At 43.2% G+C, this 15,474-nt stretch overlaps 1 protein-coding gene across 1 annotated transcript in view; it reads left to right on the top strand.

Moving 5' to 3' along the window:
* FAM131B (family with sequence similarity 131 member B) overlaps positions 1–13,862 on the top strand; it is a gene marked incomplete at its 3' end in the record, with an annotated part of 29,351 nt that extends 15,489 nt beyond the window's left edge. The window contains exons 2-7 of the mRNA XM_082496872.1: positions 7,413–7,522; positions 8,946–8,981; positions 11,528–11,621; positions 12,223–12,420; positions 12,747–12,890; positions 13,318–13,862. Of these exons, the coding sequence (XP_082352998.1) occupies positions 7,413–7,522; positions 8,946–8,981; positions 11,528–11,621; positions 12,223–12,420; positions 12,747–12,890; positions 13,318–13,862 (1,127 nt within the window). The remainder of the gene's footprint in view (positions 1–7,412; positions 7,523–8,945; positions 8,982–11,527; positions 11,622–12,222; positions 12,421–12,746; positions 12,891–13,317) is intronic.
* Positions 13,863–15,474: the final 1,612 nt, after the last annotated feature.

Here is a 15,474-nt window from a genome sequence, read left to right as displayed (position 1 = left end):
TTCCACAAATGATTCTGTTGGTAGGTGCCAAGAGCAGCTAACTAATTCCTATGTTTCCTCATGAAGTACAAGCCAGAATACTTACACAGTTATGTGACTAGCTCAGGTTGATTGATTTCTCAGCTTTACCTGGGAGAATTTGAACACTTCCATCTGAGGTTCACCTCAGGGACAGTTCACCTGACAGAGGTTTATTCCTTTCCTTGATATTGACCTTTTGGATAGCTTTGAATGGCTCTCTGTAAAGCATGCAGGGAAGAAAAAGGTTTCTATGATTATGCTATCCATCCATCTGTCAGTCCTTCTCAGTAGCTTCAACTGCTTTTATTTCAACGAGATTTGACAGGACATGATGATGATATGTTTGACAAAGACACTACACTCCCACAAGTGTAATGAAAATTGATATCAGGGAAAGAACAATTTAAAGACTGGTCATAATTACTGCAACTACTCTAAATATTGGCCTTTACCAAAATTAACATTGGCTACCAATATTGAATGATAATTGTTCTACTCTCTGCTGGAAAGTAAAATTTGGGAAACAGAAGAAAGTCTGCTAAGAGTGGATAATAGCGGTGCTGGAAATTCACTGTTTAATGAATATGTTTCTTTTGATGTTAACTGGCATGACACATCAGAAAGCAATTGACACAAATACATATTTGATATTGGTGTACATCTTCACCAGCATTGGGTCAGGAAGGAAAAAGCAGAATTTAAGACTGTAAAACTGTGTTAGTCTACTTAGTGTGGAAAAAAATAGAGAAGAAAAATTAGAGATTATGTTTAGCATCCAGCATGGAAGGTACAACAAAATAGATTATTAAAGGCTTTTGCATAGATGCAGACGCCCGATTCAAGCATGTACCTTGTTAAATGAACAAAATGCATGCACAGGTACCAAATATAGTATCAACAAATACACAGTGGTAATAGGAATTGAGAAAATGTCAAGAGGAAACCCAAGGAGAATGGAATTGTTAGATTAAGTAGTAATTCAAAAAAAGGTGAATTTACTATGATCACAGAAATGCAAAGAAACTGAAAGTATGTCCAGCTAAGAAATTCTGTCTCCATGACGAAGTCAAGGATCTGGCAAAATGAGCTTCTGAAATAGGAAAAAAATAGTACTATTAGATCAACAAGGTAGGATATAGTCATCCAGATGGCTTCTTGGCTATTCCAGTGCATTTATCAAAATGGTCATTATTTCATATTGCTTGGGAATGTACACACATTTTCTAATTTCTGAGAGTGCAAAGTTACAATACTCAAAAAAAAAAAAAAAAAAGGTGGGGAAAAGGGTGTTTTCTTTCCCCCATCTTTTTTCCTCTTCAAATGTTTTTCATCTTTATTATTTAGAAAGGACCAACTTAAAAATAAATCTTGATTTTTACCTCAACAGTACTGTAACAGAAAGAGGGATGATACTTTTCCCCCAAAGTCTTAGAGGACTTGAGTTGGAACATTACTTCAGTTGTGATGGAGACATCTTTTTCTGATGAGTTTTTGTCAGAGTTTTTTTTTATCAAATTTGTGTTAAAAATAGAAAGCAACCATGATCTGCAAACAGTATGGCTTAATGTATTTATGTATTTCAACTGCTTTGGTTTTATCTCACTGCTTCATGTCATTAGCTTCCTACTTGTTCTTCAGTTGTCTAGAAGACTCAGAGCCTTCCAGAGCAAGGATGGAATATATGATGTTAAACCCCCCCCAAACAAATAATAACATTGTTTAAAAAAATCAAGGAATCTTTAAAAAAGTTTAATGAAAATGAAAACCTTCTATATCCTTTCCATACACACCATACAGAAACAATGACAAGGAAGTTGGAAACCCAGTTATCTTTCAGCTTTCATCATCTCATTTCAGAACATTTCAATGAGAAATTCAGTAGCATGTGTTTGTAAAAATTCCACTTTAAAATTAGCTTTATGACCCACTCATGTTTTAAAATGCTTATCAGCTCTATATGGAGATGAGAAAATACTGTTCTGTAAGAGGTGATTGATGATAAATTACAAATGCGATAGCCATGATGATTAGCAGAAGCTGGAATGGAAGATAGATAAGAGAAAAGAAATTATATTGGAGGAGAAATGTACCACTACAAAAGAAAAAAAGATTACTAATTGAAGGGAGAAAGAGGTTGACAGGAGGTTGGATAAAAACAATACTAAATTATAATGTACTGCTTTCAGTTTCTCTTTTCTCACTTAACTGTCCATACTTCTTTCTGTTTTTCCATATTTCTTTCCTTCCATCTGTCAGAGTAGAACTTGATCTGCTCTTGCTATTTCTAGCGGAAGAGAAAAAGACCCACTAACCTTTATCCAACTTCCAATAAGAGGAAGTAACATTGCCCCAGGCCCAACTCCAATTAGAACCCAGAGATTTCCTTTTCAGCCACAGTGTGTGATGTTGTAACTCTTCAGCAGATATTACTGCATTTAAAGGCATTTAACAGATACTGAAGAGTTATTTCTTTCGTTCTTAGTACCTGTGAAGCTGTTTAGACCAAGAATTATTCAGTCTTTATGACTACAGTGCATGCAAGATCACATGTTACTCATTCTCTTTCCTTGTCTAGGTAGATGAGAGATTTCAACTGGAGACAAACAGTAGTAAATAAATTTTGTAGGTCTTTAGTTCTACTGTTATGGAACGGATGTAGACTTTGAGACAAATAATTGTTTCATGTTAAAGTTCTTCAACCGTTTGATGGCACCATCTGCCAGAGTAATATTAATATTTTCCACAGCCTAACACTTCATGGAAAGCATGAGTGGGCTAGCAGAATTGAGGGCAAAGGTTGAGTGTCATTTGCCAAACTTTGGGGCTGCCAAGTTGTATGCACCGAGCACCAGACTCCCTGAGGTTGGTCTCTGTCTTTGGCTGGGGAGGGGTCTCTGCAGTGCATTTGCAGAGCAGTGCTGGAGCCTGCTTTGCACTGCGTGCCAGGATGTCTGTCTGGACTTACAGAAGGGCCACCGCACTACGCTCAGAAACAGCTGAGAGTGCAGGAGAAAGACCTAGGGTAAATGAAGATGAAACGGGCATGAGACTGCTGCCTGTACTGAAGGCTTCTGTACAGCTGCCTTCTGCTCCAGAATGGTGGCATCTCTCCTGCCTTTCCAGCATCACTGGCTTGATCAGCCCTGTGGCATGAATGCCTTGGCCTTCCCCTTCTAGTGTGAAGGGTCACAGATGGAGGGAAGGAGCAGGGGCTGCCTCTACAGAAAGAGGCAACTGGGCCCCAACGTGCAGGGGCAGGCTCCCACTCTGCTCTTAACTCCAGTTTCATCCTCCCACTGACCCCTGTTGGACCCTCAGCTCACCCTGATCACACAATCAATCCCTCCACTCCTTTCCGTACTTGCCCTCTCTAGATTTGCACTTCCAGGCAGTGCCCCTTTACCCCTTCCCTGTTCAAGGGAGACTGAATACAAATGTATTTGATTCTAAACCACAACCAAACCTTAATGCTGATGCACTTGGCGCTGACCATTGGGCTTTTCAGAGTTCTATCTGGCACTTTCCTTTGGTAGAGATATTTCCAGCCCCTAGGAGGTTTGCTTGGACCCCAAATCTGATCTCCAGCCACGCTGGAGTTCATGGGCAACCCACGAACTGGCCCGCTGAGGCCTTGCCCCTTCTGGCTTGAAGCCAAGCACATCCCAAACCTCCCTCTCTCGCTTTGCCGAACTCAAGGTGTCCAGTGCGATAGGTGGTAGGGCCTTCTGCTACAGCTCTGTGAAGCAAAACATAAATAAAAGAAACTGCTGCCAAATGGTGAGGCCAAAAGGTAATCAAAGGTTGGGTAGAAGGTAGCGGTGATGTGCCTGGGCTTTATGCAGTCATAAACGAAATGTTTGCTGGGGGTGGGCAGCCAGCAGCTGTACGCCCCAGCCAGAGGGAGTGAGGTGCCTGTCTCATCTAGGCCTGCCATGACAGGATTTAGAGACAGCCTTGGCAGCCCAGCCCCGGGAGCCTGCCGGGGCCTGGGAGTGGAGATGTCTCCAGACCTGCTGGGGAGCTCTGGTCCACACCTTCAAGTGCCCTTATGGTGCTAGCAGGGCTGAATCCAGCAGACCAACAGAGGTGGGGCTGCTGCAGCTCCCTGCCCCCAGGTGCAGCCAGTAGCCAGGCTGAGCTTGTACTCCCAGTATGCGTACACATAAACATATGCAACACACATGTATATATACATATGTCTATGCACATATATGCCAGCCACACAGATCAGCACAGACAGACACACTTGGCACTCACACAAACAACACCAACAGCCTCCTCCTACTCCCATCTCTGGTTGATCACGATGGAGATCCACTATGTGCAGCATGGATACCTCCTGAAGGAGGGCTACTCAGTCTGCCCGGTAGCTGCTCCTGGATCCCAGTCTCCCCAGTTGCTGGCACCTGGACATAGCAACCCCCGAGGCCACAGCCACACTGCAGTTACTGGTACAGACCCCTCACTCACAGATACATACACACACACAGAGTTCTGTGACAGGTCGCCCAATTCCTCTGGTAGCCAACTCACCCTGTGCTCTCACCCTCAGGGGCACATATCTGGCACCCAGATCACTTCCCCTTCATCTTGGCTAGTGATCACGCACTCATTCACATGCCCTCGCTCGCTCCGGTCTTTCCAGTTCCTGGCACTTAGACCTCCATCACAAAGCACATGCACCCAGAACAGAGTCTGGCATCCTTCATGCCAGAAAATAGTTAGAAATGGAATTTAACAAGAAGACGGGACAGACGGCACAAAATAAGTGCAAGGCATGGCCAGACAACCATACTGATCAACAACCTGTTTACATGCTACTGGCCCCTTTTATACTTTTATCTATTTTCTCACATTTGTTGCTGCCCAAACCACCTAGATCCCTCCCTTTCCCTGCCATTGGTTCTTCCCCTAAACATCACAAATATCTAGTGCAATTCCCAAATGCTCTTTTCCTGCATCCTGTTAACGGGTCCCATACCCATAGGCAGTAACTGTCCCCCTCAGTTATGAAGCTGCTTCTGAAAGCCTGCCCCCCTGACTAGTCTTGATGGGCTTTCCTCTGGACCCTGGGGCTGAGGCTCTCCTGGCACAGTCCTGGGAGGGGCCTGGGCAGGGTGTCCCTTCTTGTGAGTCCATAATTTGGGTTCTCACCTGCCATTGTGCCCCTGTACTTCTCAGGGCTTATGAAAATGGGCCTTTGGTGGGCTGGTGGCTCCTGGGATGGGCCTGAAAGCAGCCCAGTAGGGTGCTGTTTGGGTTCCACCTCCTGCTGTCCTCTCCCTGTGCTCCTTTGTGAGTGTGCAGATGAGCTTTTGTCACACAGCCTAACATTACGCCCTGCAAAGGGGGATCCTGCAGAAGGGAGCCAAATGATCCCATCAGAATTTAACACAAATTCAGCTCTACACTCATAGCTCATTAATTAATCGTGGTTACTAGCAATCACAGCTAGAAATAAATAGTTGAGCACAGTAAGGCCAAATGTGTGCATGTGCTTGTCAAGAAAATCAGTCAAGAGGATCACAACCTCGGAAAGTGGCCTTTGTCGTGCTCATCATAGCCATGTCCTGCCTCCTCCTGAAGTCTGTCTGTGTCTGACCTCTATGCTCACCTTTGTAGCATACAGTAGAGGAACCTCCTTTTTCTTTTAAGCAACTTTACTCAGCCTAGTCAGAGGTATATGGGGGATGCTATTAAAGCACTTGGTTCTAATTATCCTGATGAACAGAAACATACGTGTGTGTGAAGGGGAAAATATACCTTCGTTCTTTCAGGAAGAGAGGTCTTTTGCACAGCAGAAAATGATGAGATGTGAAGGTGTGGTGGACACCAACTCAAATAGCATTTGCTTTCTGCGGGTTTTCATCTTGCCATGTTTAGTCTTTTTAAGGGACCAAATCTTTTTTTGCATTTTGAATTCTAGCTGATGAGTGCCTCAGGCTTCCCACCCATAAATGCCTACATGCCTCCTGCAGGCCTGCATAGGGTGGAGCAGAGCATCTCATTTCTACCTGGGAAGTGCAGTGATGAACCAGTGTAAACATGCCAGAGCTGCCAGAACAAGCAAGGGGGTTTGCATATGTCTGTAGAGGAGAAATTTGCTATAAAGAGTAAATAAAAAGCTAAAAGCTAATGAAAATAGAATGATTTGCATTCAATGGCATGCATTTCAAATAGACTACAGGTTGCTGAATTGATCCCAGAAACAGATTATAATTTTGGGAGCTATATTCCTTGCCAGGTTCCACAAGGCTCAGGTTTAAACACAGTACAACCTTTCCTCCATGAATGGCAGCAAATAAGTTTTAATGGAGTTTGAGCTTGGCACAAAGACTGAAGGCACTACCTGGACAGAGCAGTCCCACAGAGCAGTCGTGGTTACTATTTGAAGTGTGCCACTTTGCATTAGTTTCACTATTATTATGATTTAATCTTATTTAATAATCTTATTTTTAATCTTTATTAATTCTATTTTATAATTTCTGTTTTATGTGTTACTATTTAATTTTACGTGATCCTTTCAGTGGTATTAAAATACATCTAAAATCAAACAGCACAGACTCTGCTTTTGAATGGGTGACAATCCCAGAAAGCTGTGCAAAGTGCTTAGGGATCGGAGTGAACAAAGAGCTGAATGTGAGAATCTGCTGCAAGGTTATGGCACAATGGGTTAATGTGATGAGAAGCAGCAAGTAAGTTTTAACTTTATTAGCAGAATGGATGAGAGCAGTCTTGCATTGATGTGTATGCTTTTATGGCCGTGTTTTGAAGAACTGGAAAATTTGAGATGTCTTTTGAAAAGAGACACAGATTTATTAAGGGGGCTGGAAAAATGCTGTACAGTAAGAAACACGAAGATCTTAGTCTGTTTAGTTTGTCAAGAAGAAAACCAAATGTGTGAACAACTTTCCTGAAATGTAATGGCAGGTGTTAAAGATGTCTTAATCTTGCTGAGAACAGCAAAGCAAGTGCACCGGCAGCTTTAAGCTGATGTCAGACCAATTCAAATGAGAAAGGAGAAATGGCTTTTTAAGTGGTGGTGGTTAATATTGGAGCAGGTTATCAAAAGAATTGGTTCTTTCTGTCTCACATCATGACTAGATGCTTTTTTTTTCTGGTGAGCTGTGCTTTAGCCAAGCATACGTTATGCTTGAGAAAAACATAAATGACTGGTCTTCATATGGAGATAACTGTGTGAAATATAATAGTTGATGATGTACAGGTAGTCTGATTAAAGTAGGAAGGTCTGATTAAAGTTGGAAGGTCTGATTTAAGGCTGTGGTGGCCTTAAACTCAATGATTCTCCTGTGTGCTGAGCTGACTTGGCTTTAGACTGCTAGAACAAATTGTAGCGGCATTCAGAAGCCTGACTAGATGTGTTCCCACAGGAAACGAGGTGATTGCGGTAGACTGGAAGGGGCTGAAAGATGTGGACCAAATCAATATGGACAGCACCAGTTCGCTGCATGGCAGCAGCTTCCATCGACCTTCCACTGAGGTGAGTGCCTGTCCCAGATGCACCCAGGGGGATTAGAAACTTTCAATTCTTTCTGAGTTCAGAAATGGGTGTTGTGCATCACTAGGGTATCATCTGGGAAATGACCAGAATGCCACTGTGCACCTGAGAATCAGGCTTTCATATCTGTGCAGCTTGGCTTGAATTGAATAGAGTTGAGGCACTCCCTTCAGAATATCCATATTGCGTAAGAATTTGCAAATGAAAGTGCTTTTAACGACTGGAACAGAACATGGATAAAACTGTGGCAGTTCTGAGAAGCCTGTAGGTCTGCATTCCTTGAATAATGGATTCATTGAAATGTCCAACACTATGTCTGCCCCAGCTTCTGCAGCACAGCCATAAAATCTTTTGAAGAAACACATTTGTCTCCATTTTGAATTTTAGGGATGCATTTATTAGTAACTCACTGCCAATTGATTTCCCATGCAGTACCTCAAGGACTGGTTCATTTGCTCTTCTGAGTTATTGCAGCTTCTGCAATCTTAGGTACCTGAATTTTCAGGTCTATAAGGTTCAGGGTATGCAGTCATGATTAATAAAAAGGTTAAGGCTATTTTAAATGCTTAATATTTGAGAAATCACAAATAACATACAATTTGAAAAACCTTCCAAAGTGCTAATGTATAGGTATTTTTATTTCCTTATTATACCTTGCTGGCTTGGAATGTAAATCCAAGAAACTTTGAGTTTCACGGAATCCTGGCAGAAATTGTGGGGCCCAACCTTATATGGAAAATTCAGTTAAATCAAATGCAGATCTAAAAGTCAATGAGCATAAACTATACCTCAGTGAACATTTTGATTTATGTGAATGGATAGCATAGGTGTAACTGATTCATCTATATTTTCCTGAGTGTCCCCATCCCAAAATCAAAATGTGGAGATGTGAGCCCTTCCAGCTGAAGGAGATGCACTATGCATTGGTACTGTAATGGCTGATACGGGCAATGGATCTGATTTGCAAGGGGGAAGTGGACAAACTGAAAGACTACAAAGGAAAAGAATTTCAGCAGAAAATAATTGTAACAATTGTAAAAAATGTAACTTGGTATATTATACTCGAAATACAGAGGTAGTGTAGCTCCTCCTTGTGTCAGCTTCAAAGGGATGCAACTCCAACGCAGGGGTGCCAGCATCACAACATTTAGTAAAGAAGAGCTGTTAGAAGGGGAGCCTTATGAAAAGGTGTTTCTTTTTCCCTCTCTTACTCTCTATATCATGCTATTTGCTTCAAACACCGTGATGTTTACAGACACCATAATGAGCAGCAGCTTGAAAGATACAAATTTTTTTAATACATCAGATACTGGCTGTTGATTATGGCAAACTACTAGAGAGGTGCATGGTTGTTTGCAACTTGTGTGTTACACACTAACATGATGTCCTTCTTTGCTTTCTTTAGCAAACACGGACAGATTTCTCCTGGGATGGTATCAATGTGAGTATGCACCACACCACTGTTCAAATTCCTAGTCGTAGCAAGACCAGGACTTGTCTGCCATTGGATACAGTGGAGACCAGAATGGAAACATGTCTTTAGTGCCACTGAAATTGTGGGAATTGTCTAAGATTCAGGGGATGGTGATGAATTTTCGTTTACCTCTGGTCTTTTGCTGTCTGGCAGGTATTTAGATCTGCAGGTGGCTATTAAATTGCTTTTGTCTTTTTTTGGGACAAATGTGTGTTGTTTCATATGTTCTCTTTTTGAGATTTCTGGGCACTGCTAGACAAAAAGGTGTCTGTCCAGCATGTTTAAAAAATCAGAAGTCTTTGATTAGAGCATCATTTCATCTTCTCCAGGAATTTGGGAGAAATGTATCCTTCATTTGCAGTTGCATACAGAAGTAAAAGAATTCTTAATGTCCCTTGGGGGAGATGATCAGCACCGGTTAACTTCAGTTAACAAGTGGAAGAAGAAAAAAGCGAACACTTTATAACCACATTAAAAAATGCCATGAAAAAATATGACTTTATTTTTTTCTTTTTCACTAATGCAAAACCAGCATCCTGAAAAGTGAATAATGCATGTTAGTGCTAACAAATTATTTTTTCTGCTCTGGAGGCTTAAGAAATATGTTCACGTAAATTGGCTTTGATGGTTTTGTACACTTGGAAAGGCAGGATAAGAAGCTGCATGATTGGTAGTATAAGCATTTTCAAATTCCAGATACTTTCAGAACTTTTAAATGGTGGTCATTTTCTGGTTCTCTGTGGTTTAAAAGCACTTGCACCACTGAATATCAAGGGGACTTATATTTTTATTGAACCCTCACCCTACTGGCATCTCTTTCATTGTGGCACTTATGGCTTGGGACCTTTTGCCTAGGCTCAGTTAGAGAAACAAATTGGAAAATTATGGTGCATGCAGCAACTGTCTGGAAGAAATTTGTGAGGTTTTCCCTCCCTGCACTTCTGTCTAGCTGAAAGAAAGGTACACAAAGTGATGTCTCCTTAAAGACAGTACTTACTTGCAGTTTCCCATTTTCCATCCCATTCTGAATCCGTGGAGCTCTTTCATAATGCAGCTCTTTCTCTTTCTCAGTGTAATTCTTCTGTGGTATCAAAGTTGGCTCATGAATTTCCTTCCCTTCCCATTCATTCCTGCCTTTGTGTCATAGCTTTCCAACCTCGTAGTGGCAGAGACCTTCCGCAGTTTACTTTCTTTTCTGGATGGTTTCCATGAGGTGGGTCACAGCACAGCCTCCAGGCTGCCTTGAAACAAATGGGTGGATACCAAACAGCAGCACCCAGGCAAGAATGACCAGTGGGGGCATAGATGGACATTCCTCTACAAGCTTCATCACCAAAGAAAATGCATCATGGAACAAGGGCTGTGTTCTCGGCTAAACCTTTCACTTTTTACTGTTCTTCCCCTGCTTTCTGATTTCTTCAGCCCACATGTTACACACAGACATTCCCGGCTCCAAAATTACAGGATGCCTTAGCTGCTGCATTTACACTCAATTTCCAGAGAAACTCGTCTCTCATATTTCGACAATTGACTGGGATTATATGCAGATCAACATCTTTACAATGCCTTCTTTTGCCTCCAACTGTTTGACTGTCTAGTTATTGCTCCTCTCACATTTCATGAGATTTGTGCCTGTGACCAAGTGCTTGCTTCGTGTCAGGATTTAAAATTTCCAGTGTCATGGTCACTACTTTTGAGTAGCTTTGTGTTTGAAACATGCTGGACTTGATTTTCAGAGAAAAGCATGGTTGTTTGCATGCATGAAGAGCAGAAGCAATGCTTTTTTAGCCTGTGTGAAAATTAAGCCTGATATGCAATGCTTGGCATCTCTGAAGAAGCCTGATGAATTCATCTTGAGAGATTGTGTTTTATGATGATATTTGTGACTGCTGCCTGTCCCAATAGTTTCCTGTCCTTGCTGTTCAGGGACTGAGGATGAACATAGAGAATAAAGGGAATTATGCAGAACTGTAGACCTCATTTCTTTACAGGTAGTTGTAGGTGCTTGAAACAGGACACAACGCTGATACAGTCATGTTCATTTTATTTAGACCATTTGAGAAGAAATTAAAACAAAAAGTAATGTATAAAAATTAATATCTGTAGTATGATGCATATATGATGCATTTCTGTGTCTTGCCTATGACGTTATCAGCTCCCCATTGTAAGCTCCCTGAATTGTCCATCAGCCATGTCCTGCATCTTTAACAAAGAGTTGGGAAACGGTGCAGCATGTCTATGGAGGACTGGCAGCAGCCAAAGGGAGGCTTCTCACAGCCTGCTTCTGCCTCTCCCACTGACCTTGCCTCACTTAGTCCCAACACTATGCAGTATCCAGTCCTGGTTAAATAGCCTCTCATTTTTCCTTCCCTTCTTTTGTTCTTTTTCTTGTTGCTTGCTTCTGCTCCTCATCTTCCCCCTACCTTCTGGAATCCTTATACTGATTTCTCACTTCAATTCACTTCCTTTTCCCCTTCCTGTATATCATTTCTTCATATTCTCTCTCTTTTCAGCTCTCCATGGAAGATACGACCTCCATACTCCCCAAGCTGAAACGCAACTCCAATGCTTATGGGATTGGGGCTTTGGCTAAATCATCTTTCTCTGGTGAGGTCCTCAAAATTTGGGTTTATCCTTGGCAGTTTCTCTCCGCAGGCCTTTGTGCCTCTTCCCATATCTCTCTGTTGCTCTCCCAACTGCTCCTTTCTGACTCTTGCCTTTTCAAGGCCTTCGAGGAGTCTCTACCACCATGGTTCTAGATACAGAAATCTCTTGGTTATTGGCCTTTCAAAAAACAGGTTTATCTTACTCCTGTTGGCTTCTTATGATGCACCCCAGCACAGACATCTTCAATTGCTTCCCCTCAAACAGTCTTGGATTTAACCCCATTTTCTATTTCTTAGTTTGTTCACTTCCAGCTTCATCCTTCATGCCCAGCTCTGCCCTAAATGGATTCTAGGCAAGGAAGGAAATGGTCTTTCATATTTGGGGTTTCCCCTTTCCCCTGTTCTAAGAGCCAGTCCAAGGAAAGATGGAGAAACTCTCCTGGAGAGTGGTATGGTGAAAGTTGGGAGACACCCAACCCCAGGCCTGAACCCTGTCAGGAAGGAGGAGAGCAGCTCCACTTTCAAAAGAGGTAAACAGCATGGCAGACAACCCTGGAGCTGTGTAATAGCCCCTCCTTGTTTTCTAATGTCTGGCCCCTTAGGGATATCTCGCAGCATGAAGGACCATGTCACAAAGCCGACGGCTATGGGCCAAGGCCGTGTGGCTCACATGATTGAATGGCAAGGCTGGGGGAAAGGTAACAGCCAGCAGCAGCAGCACACGCATGAGACAGCACGCAAAGACGCTGATGCCTACTCAGACCTGAGCGATGGTGAAAAGGAAGCCCGGTTCCTTGCAGGTAGCGCTAACTTTTTGGCATGTGGATTGGATTGGTTGGGATGTCCCAGAGCAGAATCCCTGAGAGAGCAAAGTGCAGGAACCTGAAAAACATGCTCAGGAGAGCCTGTGGGTGGTTGAGATGGCAGAAGGAGATGAGAGACTGCGGTTGGAGTATTGCCTATGGAATGCAAAGTGGAGAGGGTGAGGGCCAACTGTGGGTGGTGGGTGTTTCTGAGAAAGGACAAGAGTGGGACAGTGTGACCAAGAAATGAGGTCAAAGAAGGGGGTGATAAGTGGAGACTTTCACACATCCCTGCTTCCCCTTCCTTGTCTCCTTTGGCACAGGTGTGATGGAGCAATTTGCTATTTCTGAGGCAACTCTCATGGCCTGGTCCTCCATGGATGGTGAGGATGTGAGTGTAAACTCAAATCAGGAGAACCCAGCAGGCAACTACTCTGAGAACTATCAGGAGCTAATGGAGAGCCAAGGTGAGCTGCAGTGCCTCTTGCTTATCTTGAAACACCCCTTTCCTGCTCTTGTTGTCTTGTTGTTCTCTGTTCCTCTATCCTGTTTTATTCTGTAGCCTCAGTTTGCGAGACTGGGATCTAGCAGAGGCATCACCTATTTGTGGAGCTGTCCAAGGAGTCTAATCTTAACAGGGAGGCTCCAAATCCCAGTTCGTTTGCCCTTTTCAGGAATAACTGTGGAAAGCTGCCAGCTTTTACAGTGAATTGTGGGTATAATCAAGTTCATCTACCCACTGCCTAGAACTACCTCTTCTCTTTTCCTCTAAAGGATTTATCTATCCTGTACAGTGCAGAGCTATGCACAGGCACACAAGCTATCTGTCTGAATGAGCCAGCTTGGCCCAAAGAGAGTGTCTAACTGTGTGTTGTTTCCCTCCTTTACTTGCAGAGCATATGGCCCAGACGCAGTATGACAGCTGGCCTCATTCCTACGTCTCGCAGGGCATGTATTGCTTAGGTTCATCTGATGCCTGGGAGACCAGTGACCAGTCCCTCATTGCTTCCCCAGCAACTGGCTCTTACTTAGGCCAGAATTTTGATGAGTCCCAGACAAACCTTCAGGAAAGCATTTTGATTCAGAGCAGCTTTCTCCAGCAGCAACAGCTGCAGCAACAGCGACAGGAGCAGAACTTCATCCAGAGCACGGGGCTGGTCCACGTGTGGCCCCTGCAGACTGCTCAGGGTGTGGGTGGTGCTGAGTCCAGCACATACATGGAGGACCACATTGAGGATGAAGGGAACCCAAGACTGGACAAAGCTCCTCTCCTAAACAAGAAGCCCTCTCCAGAGGAGGATGATGCAGTGTGCCGGGACCTGGAATCACTGTCTCCTCGAGAGGAGATGGAACATGCTGCACTGAGCCGCAAAGTCTCAGATGTCACCTCCTCTGGGGTGCAGTCCTTTGATGAGGAAGAGGGAGAAACAAACAACTGATGCTTTCTGTGAAGTTCTCATCACTGCTGAACAAAGAGAGGGGTGGCAAGGAATGAAATGACAGGGATTCTTCTCTCCAGCTCCCCATACTTCTGAGCAGACACAGCTTCCATTCCTGACATTTAATTATTTTTTTAAACAAAAGGAAAATCTCAAAGTGATTGACACATGAAGACCTCTTCTCCCTCTCCACCATGGACACATGGTTTTGATTTTCATTGCTCTGGGCGACACGTGTGAGGTGCTTGGAGAGATCTGGATTGGTAAATCATTTCTAAATCTTTTTAATACAAAGTCTTGGCTGTGGATACAAACTCTTCTGGTACTGGGGATGTGGCCGATGAGCCAGGCTTGGTATAGGGAGCAGCTATGTGGCTAGAATCCATCTTGGCAGAATGGATGTTGCTCTGTGGACATGGTCCCCTTTGATAGAATATATGAATATAAACTGGGTTAAAATGAAGATATGGCTTTACAAATATAGATTGCACTAGTATTGTGATTATGGCTAATACAGAGGATAAGGCTGTATTCAATACAGACTGTACTAAGTTGAAAGATTCGCTGTGGGACCAGATCCTCAATGCACCTTGATGTGAAATTGTAGGCCCGATGGATACAAACTGCGCTCCATGGGCACGGGCTGTGCTGCCGTACGGATGGTGTGGCTCTGTGGGCATGGCTCTGCTGCAGCAAGGAAGAATGGATGCAGATATGAATCTAACCCTGCTCTCAGCTATTCATGCTTTGGTCTCTTTCTAATCTTTCATGTATTTGTTTCTCTCTTTGACATTTCTACCTTCCCAGGAGCTGGCAAGAGTGGTGTGTCCTTTTGACCTTGGGCACTGGATGCCAGTGGAAAGGACATTTTCAGCTACAGAGACAGTCGTAAAAAGCTGACTCTTGCAGGGGGCTTGAGAACATGTCCATCTTGGTGCTGCTGCTGTATCCTTCTGTCTTTTCCCTTGCCAGCAGTATGGGGAGACCCAGAGAGTAGGCAGCTGATCCAGGAACAGTGTGTACAGCTATGAGATCACAGATATCCAGTTTACATTGGAGTTTTCATTTTTGGGTTTTTTTTAACCTTTTTATATTGCTGGGTAAGTGTTCCTAACAAAGCAGTTAATAGTGGGAAAGGCCTGTACTCCAGTCGTCACGTAACAGAAATACTGCACCTTTCCCATTTCTGCCACTCCTTCTGCAGTGCCAAATGTAGCTGGAGGAAAAGGGATGAGAGGAAGTTTTCTCCTCCTATTTGTTTCTTCTTCCTGCCTATATCTTCTTCTTTTGTTTTCCTACCCCCAAGCAATGTAAATAATGCTCAGTACTTGGTCTGTTTGTTTTTCCCTCCCATCTCTTTGTTAGGAGTGGACAAAGCTGATTTCAGGAGTTTTCCCTATTTGTATGGATTCTATATTTTTTTTGTTAAAAAAAATATGGTTCATTGACTAGGGGGAATTTGGTCTCTTGCAATTCCTCAACATGTTTCTACTGACCTCCTTTTGGGGGGGAGGGGTTTTGAAAGGAAATGGAACAAACTGTCTCCTTTCAAGCTCTCACCAGAAAATAAACAGGGGCAAAGCAAAAGAAAAAATTGTACAAGGCTATCGAT

Source organism: Vanellus vanellus (genome assembly GCF_965231255.1).
Source record: "Vanellus vanellus genome assembly, chromosome: 1".
In the NCBI taxonomy this organism is placed as follows: domain Eukaryota; kingdom Metazoa; phylum Chordata; class Aves; order Charadriiformes; family Charadriidae; genus Vanellus; species Vanellus vanellus.
The sequence above is the reverse complement of the archived record's forward strand: the minus strand, read 5'-3'. Positions and strand labels throughout refer to the sequence as shown.